This window comes from Equus caballus, chromosome 18 (genome assembly GCF_041296265.1).
Source record: "Equus caballus isolate H_3958 breed thoroughbred chromosome 18, TB-T2T, whole genome shotgun sequence".
NCBI lineage: Eukaryota > Metazoa > Chordata > Mammalia > Perissodactyla > Equidae > Equus > Equus caballus.
Window position 1 is genome coordinate 67,322,434 of NC_091701.1, and position 20,574 is coordinate 67,343,007.

Here is a 20,574-nt window from a genome sequence, read left to right on the forward strand (position 1 = left end):
TGACATAAAGCCTTTAAGAGTCATCCATGTTGGTATCAATATCTCTGTTTTCAAATTTTGGCAATTAAGAAGAAAGCTGTGATAAACATCTGTGGTAAAGGTTCTTATGTGAACACAAATTTCATTTCTCTAGGTAAATAGCTAGGGAGTGGGACTGCTGGGTCATATGGCAAGTGGACGCTCCAACTTTATAAGAAAGTGCTAGTGTTTTTCAGATTGGCTGTGCCATTTTGGATTCCCACAGCAATGTATGAAAGTTCCAGTTGCTCTGCATACACACCAGCATTTGGTATTGTATTTTTTTATTTTACCCATTCTAATAGGTATGTAGAGCTATCTTACCATGTTTTAATTTGCATTTCTCTAATAGCTAATGATTTTGAGCACCTTCTCGTGCACTTACTTGCCATCCATGGGTGGTCTTGGGTAAAAAGTCTGTACAAATCTTTCATCCATTTTTTAAAAATTGGGTTGTTTTCTTACTTTGGGTTGTTTTGTTACTGTTGAGTTTTGACAGTCATTTATCTATTCTAGATGGAAATCATTTGTTGGGTAAATGATTTCCAAATATTTTCTCCCAATCTGGGGCTTGTCCTTTCCTTAACTGTGTTCTCCTCAGAGCAAAAGTTCAGTTTTTATTTAGTCCAATTTATCATTTTTTTTATGGTTCATGCTTTTGGTATCATATCTAAGAACTCTTTGCCTAACCCAAGATCACAAATATTTTCCATGTCATTTGTAAAAGTCTCAAAGTTTTTTTATTTTATGTTTAGATCCATGATCCCTTTTCAGTTAACTTTTGTATAAAGGGAAATGTATAGTTTTTTTGTTTTTGGGGATTTTTTGGTATATGGATGTCCAATTTTTCCAATCCCATTTGTTGAAAAGACTATCCTTTTGGCATTGAATTATCTTTGCACATTTGTCAAAAATTACTTGACTTTATTTTTGTGGATCTATTTCTGGAATCTATTCAGTTCCATAGATTTGTGTGTCTAGCCTTTCACCAATACAGCACTGTCTTTATTACTGTAGCTTTATAATCATTCTTAAAATTAGGTGATGCAAGTCTTCCAACTTTGTTCTTTCTCAAAATTGTTTGGCTATTCTAGTTGCTTTCCATTTCCATATACAATTCAGAATCAGTATGTCTGTATCTATAACAAATCCTGCTGGGATTTTGATTGGAATGTTAGAACCAGTCCGTCAATGTCTACAAAACAGCCTCCTGGAATTGTGCTGAATATGCATATCAATTTGGAGAACAGACATCTTAACAATATTGTCTTCCAGATCCTGAACACTTTTTATCTCTATTTAGGTTCTTTACTTTTTCTCAGTAATGATTCATATTTTTCATGTACTGCATACACAATACACCATGTAGTTTTCTTTCATATGTTTTGTTAAATTTATCCCTAAGTGTTCATATTTTTCATGCTCTAGTAAATGGCATTAATTTCATCTTCCAATTACTCATCACTTAAGTATACAGAAATATAGTTGATTCTTATATATCAATTTTATAGCTTGAGACTTTGCTAAAATTATTAGTTCTGGTAATTTATATAATCTTTAGGATTTTCTACACATATAATCATGCCACCTGAAAATAAAGGCAGTTTTCTTTTTCTGACAGTCGTTATGCCTTATATTTCTTCCCCCCCCTCCAGTACAATATTAAATAAAAATAGTGATAATGAACATTGTTGCCTTGATCTTATCATGGGGAAAGAGTGTTCTGTCTCTGACCATTGTTTAACATCAGTTTGAGGAAGTCCCTCCTATTGCTAGTTTGGTGAGAATTTTTATCATGAAGGGTAGTTTTATTGAATGCTTTTTCTGCATCTATTGAGATGATCATCCGATTTTTCTTTTTTGTTAATATAGGGAATTATATTTATTGACTTTTGAATGTGACATTGCATTTCTTGCATTCCTCGTATAAATCCCACTTAGCCATGATGTTAACTATTTTACATATACTGGATTCAATTTGCCATTTTAAAAAACGGTGTCAAGGTCTATGTTCATGAAGGATATTGGCTTGTAGAGTTTTCTTTTCTTAACTGTCTTTGTTTGTAGCAACAGGGTAATCCTGACCTAATACAGAATGACTTTGGAAATGTTTCCTCTTCCTCTATTTTCTGAAGAGTTTGGGTAAGATTGGTATTATTTTTCCCTGAAGCATTTGAAAGAGTTTGGAGCTCTAGTTTAGCCATTTCGGCATAGCCATTTGGGTTTCTTTTTGCAAAGGTGTAAGTTACAAATTCCATTTCTTTGATATAGGGCTGTCAGACTTTCTATTTTCTCTTGTGCCAGTTTTGGTAATTTGTATTGGTATAAAATTGTTCATAATATTCCCTTGTTAGTCTTTTAATATATAGGATCTGTAGTCATGTCCTTTTGTTCACACACATCTTGGTAATGTGTGTCCTCATTTTTCTTGATCAGACTAGATACTTATTTTATTTATATATATATATATTTTTTAAACCAGCATCAGTTCCATTGATTTGCTCTACTTTTTGCCCTTTTTCCTTTCTTCATTGATTTCTGCTCTTATCTATATTATGTCCTTCCTTCTACTTACTTTGGGTCTAATTTACTTGTCTTTTTCTAGCTTTTCAAGGTGAAAGCTTAGATCACTGATTTAAACCTTTCTTCTTTTCTGTTACAATCATTTAAATCTATATATTTCCCTCTAAGCTTTAAAGATGGATTTCAAAAATTTTGATATATTGTGGTTTCTATTATTTAGTTGAAAATATATTTTAACTTGTGATCTCTTCTTTGCCCCATGGCTTATTTAGAAATGTGATATTTAGTTTCCAAGTATTTAAGGACTTTTCTAGATATTTTATTTATTTTTTTAAAGATTGGTACTTGAGCTAACAACTGTTGCCAATCTTCTTTTTTCCTTCTGCTGTTTCTCTCCAAATCTCCCCAGTACATAGTTGGTATATTTTAGTTGTGGGTCCTTCTAGTTGTGACATGTGGGACGCTGCCTCAACGTGGCCTGATGAGTGGTGCCATGTCCGCGCCCAGGATCCAAATCAGCGAAACCCTGGGCCGCTGTAGTGGAGCGCATGAACTTAACCATTTGGCCACAGGGCCAGCCCCTATTATCATTTATTTATAATTTAATTCTGTGGTGATTGGAAAATATACTCTAAGATTTCAAGCTTTTAAAATCTCTTGCAACCATCATGCAGTCTATCTTGATGAATACGCACTTGACAAGAATACGCATTCTACAGTTGTTGCGTGTAGTCTTCTGTTAAAGTCAGTTATCTCAATTGAATCATAGTGTTGTTCAAAACTTGAATTCCATATTTTTTTCTTTGGATATTCTCTCAGTTACTGAAAGAGTAATGTTACTTTCTTTCTTTAGTTCTGTTAGTCTTTCCTTCATGTATTTTGAAGCTCTATTATTAGTTGTATACACATTTATGATTATCATGTCTTTCTCATCAACACATTAAAATATCCCTGTTTCTGGTAATACTCTTGGTCTTGAAGTCTGCCTTGTCTGATACTCATACAGCCACAGCAACTTTTTTATGCTTCCTGTGTGCATGGTGTATCCTTTTTAACCCTCTTGCTTGCAACTGTATATTTGTATTTAAAGTACATCTCTTATAGGTAGCATGTAGTTGGATTTTTTTTAATGATTTTTTAGAGCAGTTTTAGGTTCACAGCAAAACTGAGCATGAAGCACAGTTACACTGTTCCCCTCGCCACACAGCCTGACCCACTATCAACATCCCACTCCACAGTGGTACATTTGTTACAATCAATGAACCCACATTGACATATTGTGAATGCTCAAAGTCCATAGTTTATGTGAGGGTTCACTCTTGGTGTTGTACATTCTATGGGTTTTGACAAATATATAATGATATATCCAACATTATAGTAGCATACAGAGTAGTTCACTGCCCTAAAAATCCTCTGTGCTCCACTTATTCCACCCTCCCTCCTCTCTAACCCCTGGCAGCCACTGGGCTTTTTACTGTTTCCATAGTTTACCTTTCCCAAGATGTCATATAGTTGAAAAGATTGACTTCTTTAACTTAGTAATATGCATTTAAGGTTCTTTGTTTTCTTTTTATGGCTTGATAACTAATTTCTTTTTAGCACTGGTACCACTGTTTATCCATTCACCTACTGAAGGCATCTTGGTTACTTCCAAATTTTGGCAATTAAGAATAAAACTGCTATAAACATCCATGAGTAGGTTTTTGTGTGGACATAATTTTTCACCTCATTGGGGTAAATACCAAGGAGCATGACTGCTGGATCTCGTAGTATGTTTAGTTTTCTAAGAAACTGCCAAACTGTCTTCCAGTGGCTGTAGAATTTTGCATTCCCACCAGCAGTGAGTGTTGCTTCACATCCTCATTAGTATTTGGTGTTGTCCGTGTTGGGACTTTCGCCATTCTAATAGCTTGGAGTGGTATCTCACTGTCGTTTTAAGGTGCAGTTCTCTAACGATATACGATGATAAACATTTTTTCATATGCTTTTCTGCCATCTGTATGACTTCTTCAGTGAGGTGTCTGTCCAGATTTGTTGCCCATATATATTTCTTTTTTTTTAAAGATTTTATTTTTTTCCTTTTTCTCCCCAAAGACCCCCGGTACATAGTTGTATATTCTTCATTGTGGGTCCTTCTAGTTGTAGCATGTGGGACGCTGCCTCAGCGTGGTTTGATGAGCAGTGCCATGTCCGCGCCCAGGATTCAAACCAACGAAACACTGGGCCGCCTGCAGCGGAGTGCGCGAACCCAACCACTTGACCACGGGGCCAGCCCCTTGTTGCCCATATTTTAATCAGTTGGTTTGTTTTCTTATTGCTGAGTTTTCAGAGTTCTTTGTGTATTTTGGATAACAATCCTTTATCAGATATGTTCTGCAAATACTTTCTCCCAGTCTGTGGCTTGTCTTCTCATTTTCTTGACAGTGTCTTAGAAGTTTAATTTTGGTGAAGTCCAGTTTATCAATTCTTTCTTTCATGGACCACGCCTTTGGTCTTTTACGTAAAAGGTCATGGCCAAACCCAAGGTCATCTAGATTTAACTATTAGATGTTTTCTTCTAGGAGTCTTATAGTTCATGTTCTATATTTAGGTCTGTGATCCATTTTGAGTTAATTTTTGTGAAGCGTGTAAGGTCTAGACTTTTTTTTTGACATGTGGATGTCCAATTTTCTAGCACATATTGAAAGACCATCTTTGCTCCATTGTCAAAGTTTAGTTGACTATGTTTGTGTGGGTTGGATCTTATTTTTTAACTAGTCTGCCTTTAATTGACATTTTTAGTCCATTTCTTTCAAATAATTTTGATCTGTATGGGTTTATGTCCGCCACTTGCTGTTTGTTTTCTAATTGTCCCATTTTCTCTTTTCCTTTCTGTGTTCCTCCTTTTCTGCCTTCTTCCGGGTTAAGTGTGTCTAATTCCTCATTGTTTTTTATGCCATACTTACATTATCTTTTTAATGCTTCCTCTGTTCAGTTTAAAAAAAACCTATCTCCCCTCCCATTTTTCTGACTGGATATACGTCTAGATTTATGTTCAAGTTCACTGATCCTTTCTTCTGCATGTCCAGTAGCCCACACAATGAGCTTTTCACTTTAGTTTTTTTTTTTTTTACAATTTCCATTTCTTTGATGATTATTCACTCTTTATGATCATTTTTCCTTTATGGCCTTAAAATATATTTAAATAGCTACTTTAAAGTTTTATTAAGTTCTGTTAATTACCAAATGCTGGGTCATCTTGGGGTTTGTTTCTAATAACTGGGTTTCTTTTTTTCTTGATCATTGGGCACATTTTCCTGCTTCTTTGCATGGCTAGTAATTTTTTTATTGTATGATGGACACTGTGGATAATACCTTGTAGGAGTCTGGATTACGTCATCTTCCTTTAAATGGCATTTAATTTTATTTTGTGTTCGAATGGGACTATTTGTTTGAACTTAGTCCAATAAGGCCCACGGGCTGGCTGCCTGTTTTTGCAAATGAAGTTTGATTAAAATATAGCCATTGCCCATTTGTTTACATATTGTTTATGGCTGCTTCTGCACTACAATAGCAGAGCTGCGTAGTTGTGACACAGACCATATGGCTCACAAATCTAAGTTATATGCTATTTAGCATTTTAACAAAAAGTTTGCCAACTCTTCCTTTAGGAAACACTCCTGACTCCTACTCACATTTCTAGAATAGTAGCTAAATGCCTGAAGTGTTCAGTGAGGTTCCTCCACTCAGGCTGCTCTGGAACTCCAAGGATTCCCCAGCACTGTCTAACTTCTGGTATCACTGTTCAATTCTGAGTCTCAGAGCAGGTAATCTTTTGCTAGGTCTTGCAGATGGTTTTCCTGTACATGCACATCCCACGCCTCAGACAAGTACTCTTGATAAGACCTTATGCAAATTTCTGCCTCCCTCCCCACAGCTCCCTCTTCTCTTGAACTGCCATCTGCTTCAGTAACCTCTTTAGCTCAGCAGAACTGCCTCTCTGCTTAGGCTCAAACTCCCGAGATAATGCTGGAAGATGCCCCAGGCAGAATCTCAGGATGATCAACTGTGGGGTTTAACATCCTGTGTTTCCTTTCTCTCAGGTATCACAGTACTGTGCTATCTATTGTTCAATGCCTGAAAATATACTTACCCACATATATTTTGTCCAGGTTTAAAGTTGTTTTGGTGAGAGGGCAAATCTGGCACTAGTTACTTTGTTATGGTAAGATAAAGCTGCTTTTGCAAAACCAAAGATCTTAGAAAACAGAATATTCTGATGATTCTGCTCATGGCTTTTAATTTATCTGATACTCACTGAATTCTCTAAGTAATCATTTTCAGGTTAACTATGTCTAATTACCTTGACTGTCCCTCATAGTACAAAATAGATACTATGTAAGTCATTACATGTTGGAGATGCACAGCCAGGACAGTTCCTGTCTTCAGGTAGTTCCGCCTAGTAAAGCAGACAAACATCACACACACCCCTGTTCCCCTTTTGAAATACATCTCTGAGCAGGTAGCAGGGCATCAGAACTAAAGGCAATTAAAAACAGAAGGCTAGATTTCCTTCCTACCCTCCACATCATCCTTATTAGGGTAGAGGTAGAGAACAAATGTAGCATTATGGGAGAAATTGCATAGAATTTATAGAAATCTAAAAAATGTATAGCAGTAAGACCTGGGGAAAGATCACCTTTTCTGGACTTTTACTTTAGTTACAAACTATTAAAACATGGATTAAGTGCTAGTTTTTACCTTCTTAAGATCAGTGGTTTCAGAAATAAATCAACTGAATTTTATTTTATGAATTTTTAGAGCTGTATTTGGCCCAAAAACTAAGATATAATCAGGGACCATAACCTCATTCATAGAGACTTTGCCTGCACTTTCTTATGACTAAACCTCCCTCCGGTGCAGTTGCTTTTTATTGTTTTAGTTTCCCTTAAGTCCTATCTTAAGAGAAATTCTTCAGTGACAACACCCAGTTGGCAAGTGTAGAAGGCACAACACAAGCACTGCAGCCTACTTACCATCCAATTATCAAACACGAGTAAGAATGAGATATTTAGGGGGAGAAACTTTTAACCTTTAGATTAATCTGAACTTTTCATATAATTTCACAGGGAGTACCTAATTCAGAAGAAATGAATAGCTTTGCCAGGTCTAACTTGTGTTGCTTAGAATTGGCACTAGTGTAAAGACCGTCATCCTGTTCCACTTGTAAACATCTGACCAAGGGACAAACCTGACAACAATAACAGCACAAGTTGTGTAGGTTCATGAGGTTGGAGGCAAGAGCAAATTTTGATATGCTTGTCTCCCTTAACAGTATAGGTCAGAGGTTGGCACACATTTTGTATAATGGGCCAGATAGTAAACATTTTAGCCTTTGCAGACCACACGGTCTCTGTCACAAATACAGCTCTGTTGTTGCAGCACAAAGGTAGCTACAGACACTACGTAAACAAGTGAGCATGGCCGTGTTCTAATAAACTTCATTTACAAAAACAGGCAGCTGGAATTTGGCCTGAAGGCTATAGTTCACTAACCCGATGAACATTAAACTAGCAAAAGTTTGTGTTTTCAGTTTTATAAAATTTTCAAGATCTTGAAAAAATGTTTTCCTGTTTTGTAAATTGCCCTTTTTACTGAATGATTATCTTTCCTATTGATAAAAGCTGTTGTTGCTGTTTCTACATGCTACCTGATCATACAGTATTTTGTATTCTTTAACTTCAAAATGAAAACTTCCCTTCTCTTGACAGATAAACATTACACGTGAAGAGTGGTGAAAGGGAACACTGATTTCCGAAGAGGCCTGCAGAGGAAAAGCTCTGGTTGGTATCACGTGGACAAAATCAGCGTTTTCTGAGGATGCTGTTGAAGTAGTCTTTGCTACTGCTTTCCTTCTCTTCATAACATGGGCTGCATGAAATCAAAGCAAACTTTCCCATTTCCTACCACATTTGACAGTGAGAAGCGGCATGCAGATGAAGAAAGGTTTATGTCGGAAGAGAGATTTCTACCTAGGATGGCTTCTCCAGCTGAGGTCAAAGAGGAAGTGAAGGAACCTCCAGGGCCCCAAATTGTGGTCTCTGAATTTGCACAGCGCCTGTCCCAGGAAATCTTGAGTGATGCCTTGCAGCAGTGGGCAGGCAATAACATCAAGTATTACGACATCCCATACATTGAGAGTGAGGGGCCTTGATGCTCTAGGATGATGACACTTTGTTGAGCTGTGGATACAGCTGGTGCTAGTTTAAACACATGAAACAAAAGCAAAAACTGCTGTGAATAAATACAAATAACTCCATCTGGATGTAAAAATATGTCTATGATAATATCAAGAGTGTAGGAAAACCTAAAATGAAATGTGTTTTAAGCAGTTATAAGTTAACAGCGGTTTCTATCTGTTTGGTCTTGGATTGAAGTCATTTAAAGAGCAACCTTTGTCCTGTGGCACCATACTAATCAGCTGTTATGTCTCACCACTTTCTTCCTGAGGCAGCGATGGTATCACCAAAGAAATAAAAACTTAAAAGTGCCCCAAGTTTCCAAATGGTTAAAGACACTCATTTAGAATAACTATTTGTTAATTTAACAAAATATCCAAGATATGAAAAGAACTTTTCTTGAAATCCCTCGGCAAGGGAATGTCCCTCAAGCCATGGCGATTAACAGTGGCTCTTGTTTGTCAAAAACATTTGTATCAAGGATCCCTCCTCCCTAATACAAATGATGAAGCACTAGGAAGCAGTCCATATAGAAGAGGTCAACCTTGAACCCTGTCCTTAATAAGATATTTATTTTTGTAGATGAAAAACATAACTATCACCTTGAACCTCAGGGCCCTAACTAACCACAGCTGTCACTGGATGACTCATACTTTGTCTATACAGCATCTTAACAAGATACAATTTACAGAGGTCATGACATTAATGTTTATTGCATTAAGAAGCCTAGTGAGAGGCCAGCCTGGTGGCGTAGCAGTTAACTTCGTGCATTCCGCTTCGGTGGCCCGGGGTTTGCTGGTTTGGATCCCAGACGTAGACCTAGCACTGCTTATCAAGCCATGCTGTGGAGGCATCCCACATACAAAATAGAGGAAGATGGGCACAGATGTTAGCTCAGGGCTAATCTTCCTCAAAAAAAAAAAAAAAAAAAAAGCCTAGTGATATAACTATACAAGAAAACAAGTATAGGTACCTTTTATAAATAGCAAACCAGTAAATTCAGAATAACAGAAGCCCTAGTCAGCAAGGTAGAAAGCAGAACCTGTTCTCAGTGCTGAGTGTGTATTAAGCTTTAGGGTCTCATAGATGCAGAGGGCTGGTATATGGGCACTCATTCCCTTTTTTTTATTGCCCAGTGGAGCAATCACCATTCAAATTACTGTGGGATCAGATTATACATATGATTTATCATTGTATTATAAAACAAAAGATCAAACACTCCTCCAAAGAGAGTACTCTTGTATTTGTTTTTTTATGGTAACAATGCCCATGGGGTATTTACAACCATATACTATACTATTTTCAGAAATTTGGCTACCTTTTTTGGGAAGCTATTTTAACTGTCACAGCTCACATCTCTTTAAAAAATAAAAAGGATTAAGTACTGATTGAGATCAATAGTAACAGAAAATTTGGGAGTGAGGGAAGATGATACTGAAAAGACATAACTTGAGAAAATTCTAATCTAGAGACTCAGTTCCAATTTTCCTACTTCATCAAGATTTGCTACACATTGAGTTTAACTGGAAAGGGGAATTATTTAAGCCCACGGACGTTAGTTCCTTTTATTAAGATAACAGATCCTTGTCATTGAAATCCAAAGGCAGGCAGAAAAAGGCTGTGACCTCTTTAATGAGCTAAATATGTATTTGGCCTTGTAAGCAGGCAGAAATGCTACCTCTAATTTTGACAATTATACTTTGAAACCCACAATCAAGTAGAGTGAATCCTCCAAGTTACACGGGCAAGGACAGTTCTTTAAATGAGTGATGTGCCATCCTTCAGTTGCCTTTGGACACCTGGTCATTCAACTTTCATTTCACCTAATCTCAGGATTTGTACTGTCCTGTTGTACTTACAATCTAGCAATTTACAAAATAGAAAAACCACTACCACTGTTCATACAAGGATCTGAGGTCATAGGCTACGAACAGAAAGTTTCCCAAAAGTGCAAAACATATTTCCAGCTGATGAAGAAAAATTTAGGTTTTTGAGTGTTTATACTAATGACTCAGACCAAAGCCTAGAAGTTGCCATTTTTCATTCATTTTATATCTCACATAAGGACACTTTTGCTGCAAGGTCATTTGCTGTTTAAAAGATATAATTAGGTATATAAAATAATACATATTATGCTGTGAACACAAAGCCATATAAAAGCAGCACATCACACTAAATTTTTCAGCATACATAGGGACATAGACTAATGACTTTTGGTTATATCTCAATATTTTAACCTCAGGTTCCTCCTTTGCCTTGAGCCCCTCTTTCTCAGGGGTGTAACAGGGATGCCTGTCAGATCCATATCTAGCTAGAATTCTAATCTCTTTTGCCACCCTCTCTGACACTATGGCACTATGGGTGTGTAGCTGAGTACCATTCCCTCACCCCAGAATCATTTTAACAGAGTATAATATCTTATGACATACAGAGACTTATCTTGGAAATATATGCTGTATTCTACGTCAAACCATGGACAAGGAACTACAAGGAATGCATGTTCAGTGAGTCAGTGACTAAACCAAGTCGTGGCAGGCAGGAGAAAGAGCTGGCTAAACACACTTGTACTGCATGTGATACTTATCAAGATATAATTTAGTCTTGATGCGAAGAAAGATGAGAACTTCTTTGATAGGCTGAATTCAACTTCTATCATACCTTCATATTTAAATATCGGATTTACTTCATTTGGAAGGTCCTTCATGAACAATAAAAGAGTAGGACTGTTTGAGAAGGAAGGAGACATATAAAACAAAAGACTGAAAGAACCATTAGCTATTGGAAAGGGAAACATTTGTTCCAACTTATATCACAAACAGATGAGATAAGAATAGTGGCCAAATTATAAGGGAAAAGAAAGTGGGGAAAAGGCAGCCCAAGAAACAGGACTAATGTCAGGCTCCATCAGAAGATGCACCTGCAAAAACAAGTTTCCAGTCTTTTCAACTGAGGGAAAGGACACAATAGCAACTTCCTTTCTTCACCGCACTGACACAGGCCCAGCCACTGAATCTCTTCCCTCAAGAACACCCAGTACAGGGGCAGATAAGCTGGCACCAGCACAACAAAGGACCGGCCGGTGGCCGCTGTAGAAGTGGCAGGTCATCAGAGGAGATGCGCTACTTCCTCATTGACCAAGACTCTCAGAACCCACACGTGTGCTTCACTGCTCCCTCCCCAGTGAACTGTCTTGTGTGCCATTACCTTTTGGTTACAGGCCTTTGATCCGAGAGTTATCCACTGTCAGCTGCCTTATCAGTTCTTTGCAAATTACCTATGGTTATGAGCACTTAAAGCACAATTTTGAAGGAGATAAAAATGATCTTAGTCTCAAAGGAATAATTTGTGTCAAACTGCCTTATTAGTATTAAAAATAGACATACTGGATGAATAGCATGATACCCATATATCCTACTCAATATCATTGGCATCTTACGAGATAGGGGAACTATACTTTCATATTACATAGTTTTAGAAATCAAAAGTTAGAGACATATCATAAATAAAGTCAAGGAACAGTAATTTAAAAATAAAGTTCTACCAAACATATTGGTTGCTTAATCATAATGCCCTCATCCAGTACTTGTGTGACCAAATAGGACACATCTTCCTTGGAGCTGTGGACACGAACTCAGATGCGCTCCCTACATCTTACCTTGTAAAACTCAAGTTTTGTTAGCAAATCCTCTTCCCTGTAAGACTTAGCTATGAAATGGTATATTTTTTTCCAAATATTTTTGTGAAAAGCTTTTTTTGTAACTGCACAATAAAAGTCTAGTTGCAATTAACAAGCTATGAGTTCTTATTAAATAATTGAAGTAAGCAAATGCTTTTCAACATTGTGTACTTCCAAATCTTTTAATATAACGGACATTTTCTGCATTTGTAAACATGCAAAGTGAATAAAAACCCATTAATACAAATAATCTCTTTGATCAATCAGGTCCAATTTAGGAGCTTTAAGAATATAAAAATGCTTCAGGTTAAATATATTAAGAACTGAGAAAATTTAAAGCAATTCCTTCTGGACTGCAATTTCCTCATCTGTGAGAAGGGTGCAGGATATAATCTTTGATGTCTTTTTCAGTTCTGCTGCTTTTTGTTCTTACAAACCTGAAGTTCTCTTAGTTTGAGGACTTTGGGGTGAAGGGAAAACTATAACAAGTTATAAAATAAATGATAAGCTGACCTTTAATTTAAAAATTATTCTTACCTAGACTTTAAGGTCCCAAGTCTGGAACACCTTGCAGTTTCCTGTGAACCTTAAAGAAAACTTATTTTGCCAATAGTACCAATTACTGAAAGTATTTCTAGTTTGAACAAAAGTCCTTGTTTTCGATGTCTTTCTCCTGATTTGAACTGTGTAAGGATAAATAACTGTTATCACACACAAGTTTGATGTAAATTACAGAAAGCAGAGTGTCTCCATCTTAAGAGACTGGAATTTCCTAATTCCTCATTCTGCCAGATTAGCAAATACTGCGAACAACGAGAAATAATGCATTCACTTCCGCCACAGGAAGGGATTCTGATTAACTTTAGGGAAGGCCTAGGTTGGGTTAATAACACTGGAGGGACAAGCTTATAAAACCTTTTCTCTTTGCCTGAGACTTCCAATGTTATCAAAGGAACACTTCTGCCATAGTATCTCATAATTACTTTAAAATATTTATACATGGAGAAAATTCTACTATGAAGCATTAACACAATATCCAACAAGATTTTAGGATTTTTATTTTTTATAATCTATACATGTTTATTTAATCAACATATAAACCACATACATACAAATCACTATCCAAAGGCAAAACATGAAGCTCCCATTTCAATTAGATATACAATCATGCGTGGCTTAACGATGGGAATACATTCTGAGAAATGTCGTCAAGTGATCTCGTCATTGTGTGAACACTGTAGAGTGTACTCACAGAAACCTAGATGGTAAGCCTACCACGTACCTAGGCTATATGGTACTAATCTTATGGGACAACCATCTTTTTTTTTTTTTTTTTTAAATATTTTATTTTTCCTTTTTCTCCCAAAGCCCCCAGTACATAGTCATGTATTTTTAGTTGTGGGTCCTTCTAGTTGTGGCATGTGGGACACCCCCTCAGCGTGGCCTGACAAGCGGTGCCATGTCCGCGCCCAGGATTCAAACCGGCAAAACCCTGGGCCGCCGAAGCGGAGTGTGCAAACTTAACCACTCGGCCATGGGGCTGGCCCCCAGGACAGCCATCTTATACGCAGTCCATCAGTGACTGAAACGCCCTTATGTGGAACATGACTACTAACTCAAGAATCTCTAAAGACCTTCAAATTTTCCCATCTTTTAAAACGGGTTGGCAACTTTTTCTGAAAAAGTCCAGATAGTAAATATGTAAGGCTTTGCAGGCCTTACAATCCTGTTGCAACTACTTAAAGCAGCCATAGATAATATGTAAATAGATGAGTACAGCTATATTCCAATAAAGCTTTATATATGGACACTGATATCTGAATTTCATGTAATTTTCACATATCATGAAATATTAGTCTTTAATTTCTTTCTCTAACCATATAAAAATGCAGAAACCATTCTCAGCTTGTGGGACATATAAAAAGAGGCAGCAGGCTGGATTTGGCCACGTGCCATAGTTTCCCAATCTCTGCTCCAAAATAATACCTTAAAAATCCAGTCACCTCAAAATTTCAAATCATTGTGTCCCAGAGATTTAAAGTGATTATTCAAATCTTCATCAGTAACTTCTTTTAAATCAGCTGGTTTCCACTTTGGACTCTGGTCTTTATCTATTAAAACTGTCAAGTGAAGATATAAGAAATGTTAGTACACATCTTTCTGGTATTAGATTTTAATTAATGAATTGACAGAAACTACCCTGTACTAGGCATATTTTTCTATAGCACATTTTTTTCCTGCAAAGTTTAAATTTTTGTATGTGTTCCTCTTTTCTTCTAAATTAGGCCCCCACAGAATTTGGATAGATAGCAATGTACTGATGATGACCCGTGTGGTAACTTTCTAACCTGCTAAGTCTGATGCCTCTAGCTGGAATACAGCCTACTGAGTGAATCCAGTAATTTAAGCCATAGAACTCTTTTTTTCTTCTTCAAACAAAATTGTAAATGAAACCTTCCCGTTATAAACAGCTAAAACCAGAGCTGGTGTGGTTTAAAGGGAAGGTGGGGGAGGGTGGAGGGCCCAGATCTGTCTTCTTAACCTCCTCCACACTGAGTTGAAAGGAAAATTACTTACGGTAGAGGGAAGGGGACTTTATGCATAATTAAATGTGGATACTGCCATTTTGCTGAATCCTCTAGTTCACACACCTCTGAATTAAAATACCAGACCACCTCCAGGTTATCATGAAACTTTACTTCTCTTATTTCGGTGTAGTCATCACTCAGTGTAGCCACATAGTATCCCCACAGGATTATAAGTATGAGGCAATCTGTAACCTCTCCTTAAACAAGAGAGGGGAATGTCAATTTCTTGGTTGTGATAGTATATGATAGTTATACAAATGTTACCACGTAGCAAAAGGGTGAAGGGTATGCAGGATCTCCCTAGTTATTTGTTACAACTGCATGTGATTCTACAATTATCTCAAAAAATTTTTTTTAAAAAAAGAGGGAGAGAGCCTATACTTTGTATAGTGGTGGTAGAATTTCAACCATGCTTAAAATGTGCATAATTCTTGTGAAGAAAGAAAATATTTAAACACACAAGCTCTTCAGTGAACCTAAAAACAAAATTTAGTATTAAATGGCTAAATAATTAAAGCAGCAATCTGGGAGCCAAGGAAGCAGGCTGCCTCAGGAGGTAGAGGGAAGGTGGGCTTTGTGCATAATTAAATATGGATACTGAAGGTTTTTAAGGTTTGGCTGCCTAACTACGAGATTCCAGTATCAGATCAGTGGTGGTATTGAACACTGATGTTATGATCCCTGCCAATCTGAAAGTTTTACATTCCCTGGACAGCATAAATAAAAACAATCCTGGAACACTCTTTCTACAAGAATTCCTTCCAGCCAACGCTATCTACCTCCTTGACAGTCCACTGAAGGGTAAAAGGAAAGAGAGTATTAATCAGATCTGCATGCTATTTTATTTCAAAGTAACCTTTTTACCTAGCATAGATGTAACAAGTTCTTGCCATGTAGGCAGCTCAGGTTTTTCAGAAGTCTCATGAGGCACCCACTCAAATTCCATTTGGTAGCTCTTAGCTCTGCTGAGATTTTTTATTTCCTTCTATAACCAGGAAAAAATTTATTCTAGATATTAAAAGTAAGAATTTTTGACAACTATCCCCCTAATTTGCTAGTTTATCTAATATGCTAACATATTTTATAATTAGCAAATTGTAGCAAACATTTCGTTATGTAAGAACACCAAACAGTTTTACCCAGAATAGATACTGCTTTCTGAATAAAGTAGCTTGATAAACACCAGTGTCATGAATCAGAACTTTGATGCTGGTTGGTTTCAACTCTTTTTCTTTCAAATATCTGACAGTAAATCTAAAAACAATACTATCCTTTTTTAAGTTTAAGAAGGGCTGCTATAACATATAATGCATACTTTAGAAACATAACTCAAGTAACCCAACATAATATAACCTCCTAAAATCAGAGTTCAAGGCTCGGATCCACATGCAGCAAGGATTTGTATGGAATTAGTGGAAAAAACGCATATTTTACTTGGTTTTTATAAAACAAATAGCAGTCTCCTCTGTCTCAACTCCATGTGTCCTCTAAAAGGATCTGAACCCACTGCTTATTTCTGATGATGTTGTGTCATGATAAAAATTAAGAGAATTCTACAACAGTGACCAGTGTTTATAGAAGCTTACAGCTCAGAGAACATAACCTTCTATTCAGATAATGTGCTATATTAAGTGATCATTAAAAACACAAGAAAATTAGATATGCAAAATACATGCAGAGGGATGAAACTTATACAACATAAATAACTAAGCTATTATTTATAGGGATATGGGCTTATACATAAAAAGAAATTACTGCAAATTTGCTAGAAACAAAAAAAATCAACTACTTCACTTGCTTTTTCTAAATATGCTGACTTTGGAGATGAGAAGCAAAAACAGAGATTAATAAGAGCATTAGCAGATGTTACTAATTATGTCATATGGTTTTCCTCAATGTCAGTGTTTAACTGCTCAGGTACAGGCAAGGACTGGCAGGGTTTGACACTGCTGGGGTTTTGCCAGGTCAGTCCAAAAGAGAGAGGAAGGGCAGGGGGCTTGCTGCCTCCCTCATTTAAGGGAATAAATGCACCTTTCAAAGGCTTCAGCAGCAGAATGAGTTCACAGGCTCACGCTGCGCTTAGCAGAGGCAGTCCATGGACTGTAGGAGTAGGATTACCTCTTACGTACAAATCAGAAGGCAGTGACCAGGTTATGTGAATTTTTTAAACAATATTGCTTTCAAAGATTCATCTTCCCTTATATGCCAATTGGCAATATTAAAAAGAAAAAACTTTGCAATCATTATAGAAGTTTAATTTTCACTGATAAAACTATCATCTTTGATTAACAGTATATGCTCACAAGTCCTATTTCCATAAATAGCCAGAAGGAAAAAAAAACTATTTGTTACTTACGTGCCCTAACGCCTTCATAAAAGTCATGGCCTCTCTGAAAGAAAATTGAGATTAAATGGAGAATTTCTAGGCATCTGTATTCCTGGTGAGCTCCTCTCTCTCCCACCCACTTTAGCCTCCCAATCCCATGGCCACAACCTGAACCATGACATTCAAAGTCTGGACCACACGGCCTTTCCCCACCCTGTGAGCTCTGACCTCATCTCTTTCTCACTCACCAACCACCCCCACCCCACTCCATCTACAATCTCCCTGCAGTTCCTCTATCCAAGCTTTGTACTTGCAGTGACGCTGACACTTGCACAGCTCACTCCCTCGCTTCTTTCAGGTTTTCACTCAAAGAACATCTTCTCAGTGAGATCTTCTCTGGTCATCCTATCTACAGGTTCAACCCCTTGTCCCTCTATATCCCATATCCTCCTTCTCACTTTTTCTTAGTACTTATAACCGTGTACTATATATTTTACAAATTTATCTGTTTACAGTCTATCTCCCCCACTACAAAGTTCCAGGAGGGCAGGGATTTTTGTCTGTGTTGTTTACCTATGGTATTCTTGGTGCCTCTAACAGTGCCTAGCACATAGTTAGCACTCTTATTTGTTAAGTAAATAAATAAATCTCTAAAGTTTTTTTGTGTGTAAATGGTGCTTTCAGACTTAAATCTTTAACCCACACCTCTTGAGTTCTAACTCCTAAATGCATTTTTTTGTTCACACCCATCATCAAGGACTATCAATTCTATCTGCTACATATATCTCAAATCCATTCACTTCTCTCCATTGCCACCACCCTAGTCCAAGCCACCACTATTCTGCAGCTGGATAACTGCAATAAACTCTTACCTGGTCTCTACATCCCACTCTTGAACCCCTCCAATGCCATCTCCATTCAGCAGCAAGAATTACCTTCTTAAAACAAATCAAATTACCCCCTGCTGAAACTCAAGAGGCTTCAACATACTCACTTCTCACTCTTCCAGTCACAGATGAGCTGACATCGCAGAGATGTCTTCCCTGACCTACTCTACTAATTTAAAGCAGGCTTCCCTTTGCCTCCCTGACTCCAGCCTGTCCCTGCATCACTCTCTTCTTTCACCAACCCTGTATGTTTCCTTTAGAGCACGTACCACAATTTGTAATTATTTCACTTGTTCTTTAGAGTCTCAGTAGCCTATAAATTCCATGAGAAGAAGGAGCATGAGCACTTTCAACAACCTAACACTCTGCACAGTGCCTGACACATAGCTAACATATTTGCTGAGAGAACGAAGGAAGGGGGAATCAGTCTAGATAGTGCACTAAATGTACAGTGAGAAACACAGACTGCGTGAGGTATGCTGGGTAGTGGTCCACAGGGCCTGCACTAGTTTCACACACCATGTGTCTGTCACTTAACAGCTGCACCACCTTATGCCACAGTTTCCTCATCTGTAAAAGGGAGACAATAGTACCTATCCTTCTAGAGAGAGTGTAAGATTTAATGGAGAGAATGCATACAAAGTGCCTAGCATATGAGCACCTGCTCATAATGAACAACAGAACTCAGCTGCCGTTTACATCCTACCAGGAGTGACTTTAACATACAGCCAACAGAGCTTTATTTATGGTTAGACAAACTATCTTAATAAATATTTCAAGGCATAAAAGTCCATTAGGGATGTCTGCTTTTTAGTTATTAAACAAAGTATTTCCTTTAGGCCATAATTTTATTAACCTAAGGGCCCTGTACACAAGACACAAAAGGGACAGTTCTGCTTTTAAAGAGTTTATCATCTGGAAGAAGAAATCACTATGACTCTGAAATGTTTCATAAAATCAATAATATTCCATGTGATTATTGTCTATTTTAAGTGTATTTACAATGGTACTTTCAATGCTAATCTATTAATTAAAACATGTAACAGACCAGTAACTTCTATTTGTACTTTTATATATATATATATATATATATATACACACACACACACACACACACACACACACATTTAAACACATTCCTCGTTTTACAAATGAGGGAATTCAGCTTTAGAGAGTTTATGCTTCTTGCCCAAAGGTCAGAGACCATGCCCAAAAAAAATGGTTAACTTCTATTTTGAATTCCACACATGGTTAGAGGCCTCCTTACACTTATACATGCAAATGTAACTGCTGTTTCATAAAGGCTTAACAACAATCTGGGAGCAGTACTTCCACACACCTTAAACTAACTGGCCTGTTGTTTTCATAGAGTAGATTACAGGTAGTTTTAATTTTCTTGTTTATAGTTTTCTGTATTTTACATGTTCTGCAATGAACGTGTATTACTTTCATGAACAGAAAATGACAATACTTTAAAAAACAATTCTTACCATACAAGATTGGCTCAGCCGATATTCCATAGTTAATACCTCTTGCAAGGTCTTTGAGGAGCCCTCCATGAGTTGTCTTAGTGTGATCTTTAATGATGTTGGAGACATTTTATTAATTACCTGGTAGAAAAAAATTTTTACTGGTTTTAGTCCAATAGCTCCTTTATCGTCTATAATAAACTAGCTGCGTTTTGATATAAATCATATTAAAATTTGCTCCTTAACAGTACTTTCATATGACAAAGTCTCATAAAAGTAAGAGTATGCCTTAGCCTAACCCTGCCAAACACCCTGCCAAGGCACCAAACAAGTTTTCCAACCTGTTACAATAACAAAACAGATCATTCCACAAATGCAGTAAACTTTACACCTATCACTTAAGTAATAAATCTACATTTTGTAGCTTGCCAGACATAAATTATGTTCCCAGCTAGGTAAGCAAACTGTGATTATGCTTAAATAAAATTAATACATATATTTCAAGCCACTAATATATCAGAGGACATTTCACTTTACAATATAAAGAAGGTGAAGTGGTATAAATACAGTAGGTCTTCCTTCCCACTTTGTGACTCTTTGAGAATGTCTTAACTACAGTCTTCACCTGTAAATAAATCCACTTACCTTGGAAATAAGGAGAACAACAATTCAAGGTACTATGAGGTGGTCTTCTATAGTACTTAAATAATTAATAAACAAGAATTATAGGCCTGACTCCTTGCCTACAATGCTATGCCACTTCCTTTTGCATTAGAATGAGTTTAGCAAAGTCACTGGACACAAAGTCAATACACAAAATTTGATTTCAATTATATTCATATAGATCAACAAACAGAAAATGAAATTTT

General features: G+C 36.9%; 2 protein-coding genes across 3 annotated transcripts in view; one reads left to right on the forward strand and one right to left on the reverse strand.

Moving 5' to 3' along the window:
• Positions 1-9,076, forward strand: part of C18H2orf88 (chromosome 18 C2orf88 homolog) — a 45,761-nt gene extending 36,685 nt beyond the window's left edge. The window contains exon 3 of the mRNA XM_005601637.4: positions 8,292-9,076. Coding sequence (XP_005601694.1) covers positions 8,447-8,734 — 288 coding nt within the window. The 5' untranslated portion in view covers positions 8,292-8,446 and the 3' untranslated portion in view covers positions 8,735-9,076. The remainder of the gene's footprint in view (positions 1-8,291) is intronic.
• A 4,394-nt stretch (positions 9,077-13,470) lies between these two features.
• Positions 13,471-20,574, reverse strand: part of HIBCH (3-hydroxyisobutyryl-CoA hydrolase) — a 98,931-nt gene continuing 91,827 nt past the window's right edge. For both annotated transcript variants that reach the window (XM_023622213.2, XM_023622215.2), the window contains 3 exons: positions 19,727-19,846; positions 17,380-17,413; positions 13,471-14,555 (listed from right to left, as the gene is read on the reverse strand). In XM_023622213.2, coding sequence (XP_023477981.1) covers positions 14,440-14,555; positions 17,380-17,413; positions 19,727-19,846 — 270 coding nt within the window. In that variant the 3' untranslated portion in view covers positions 13,471-14,439. The remainder of the gene's footprint in view (positions 14,556-17,379; positions 17,414-19,726; positions 19,847-20,574) is intronic.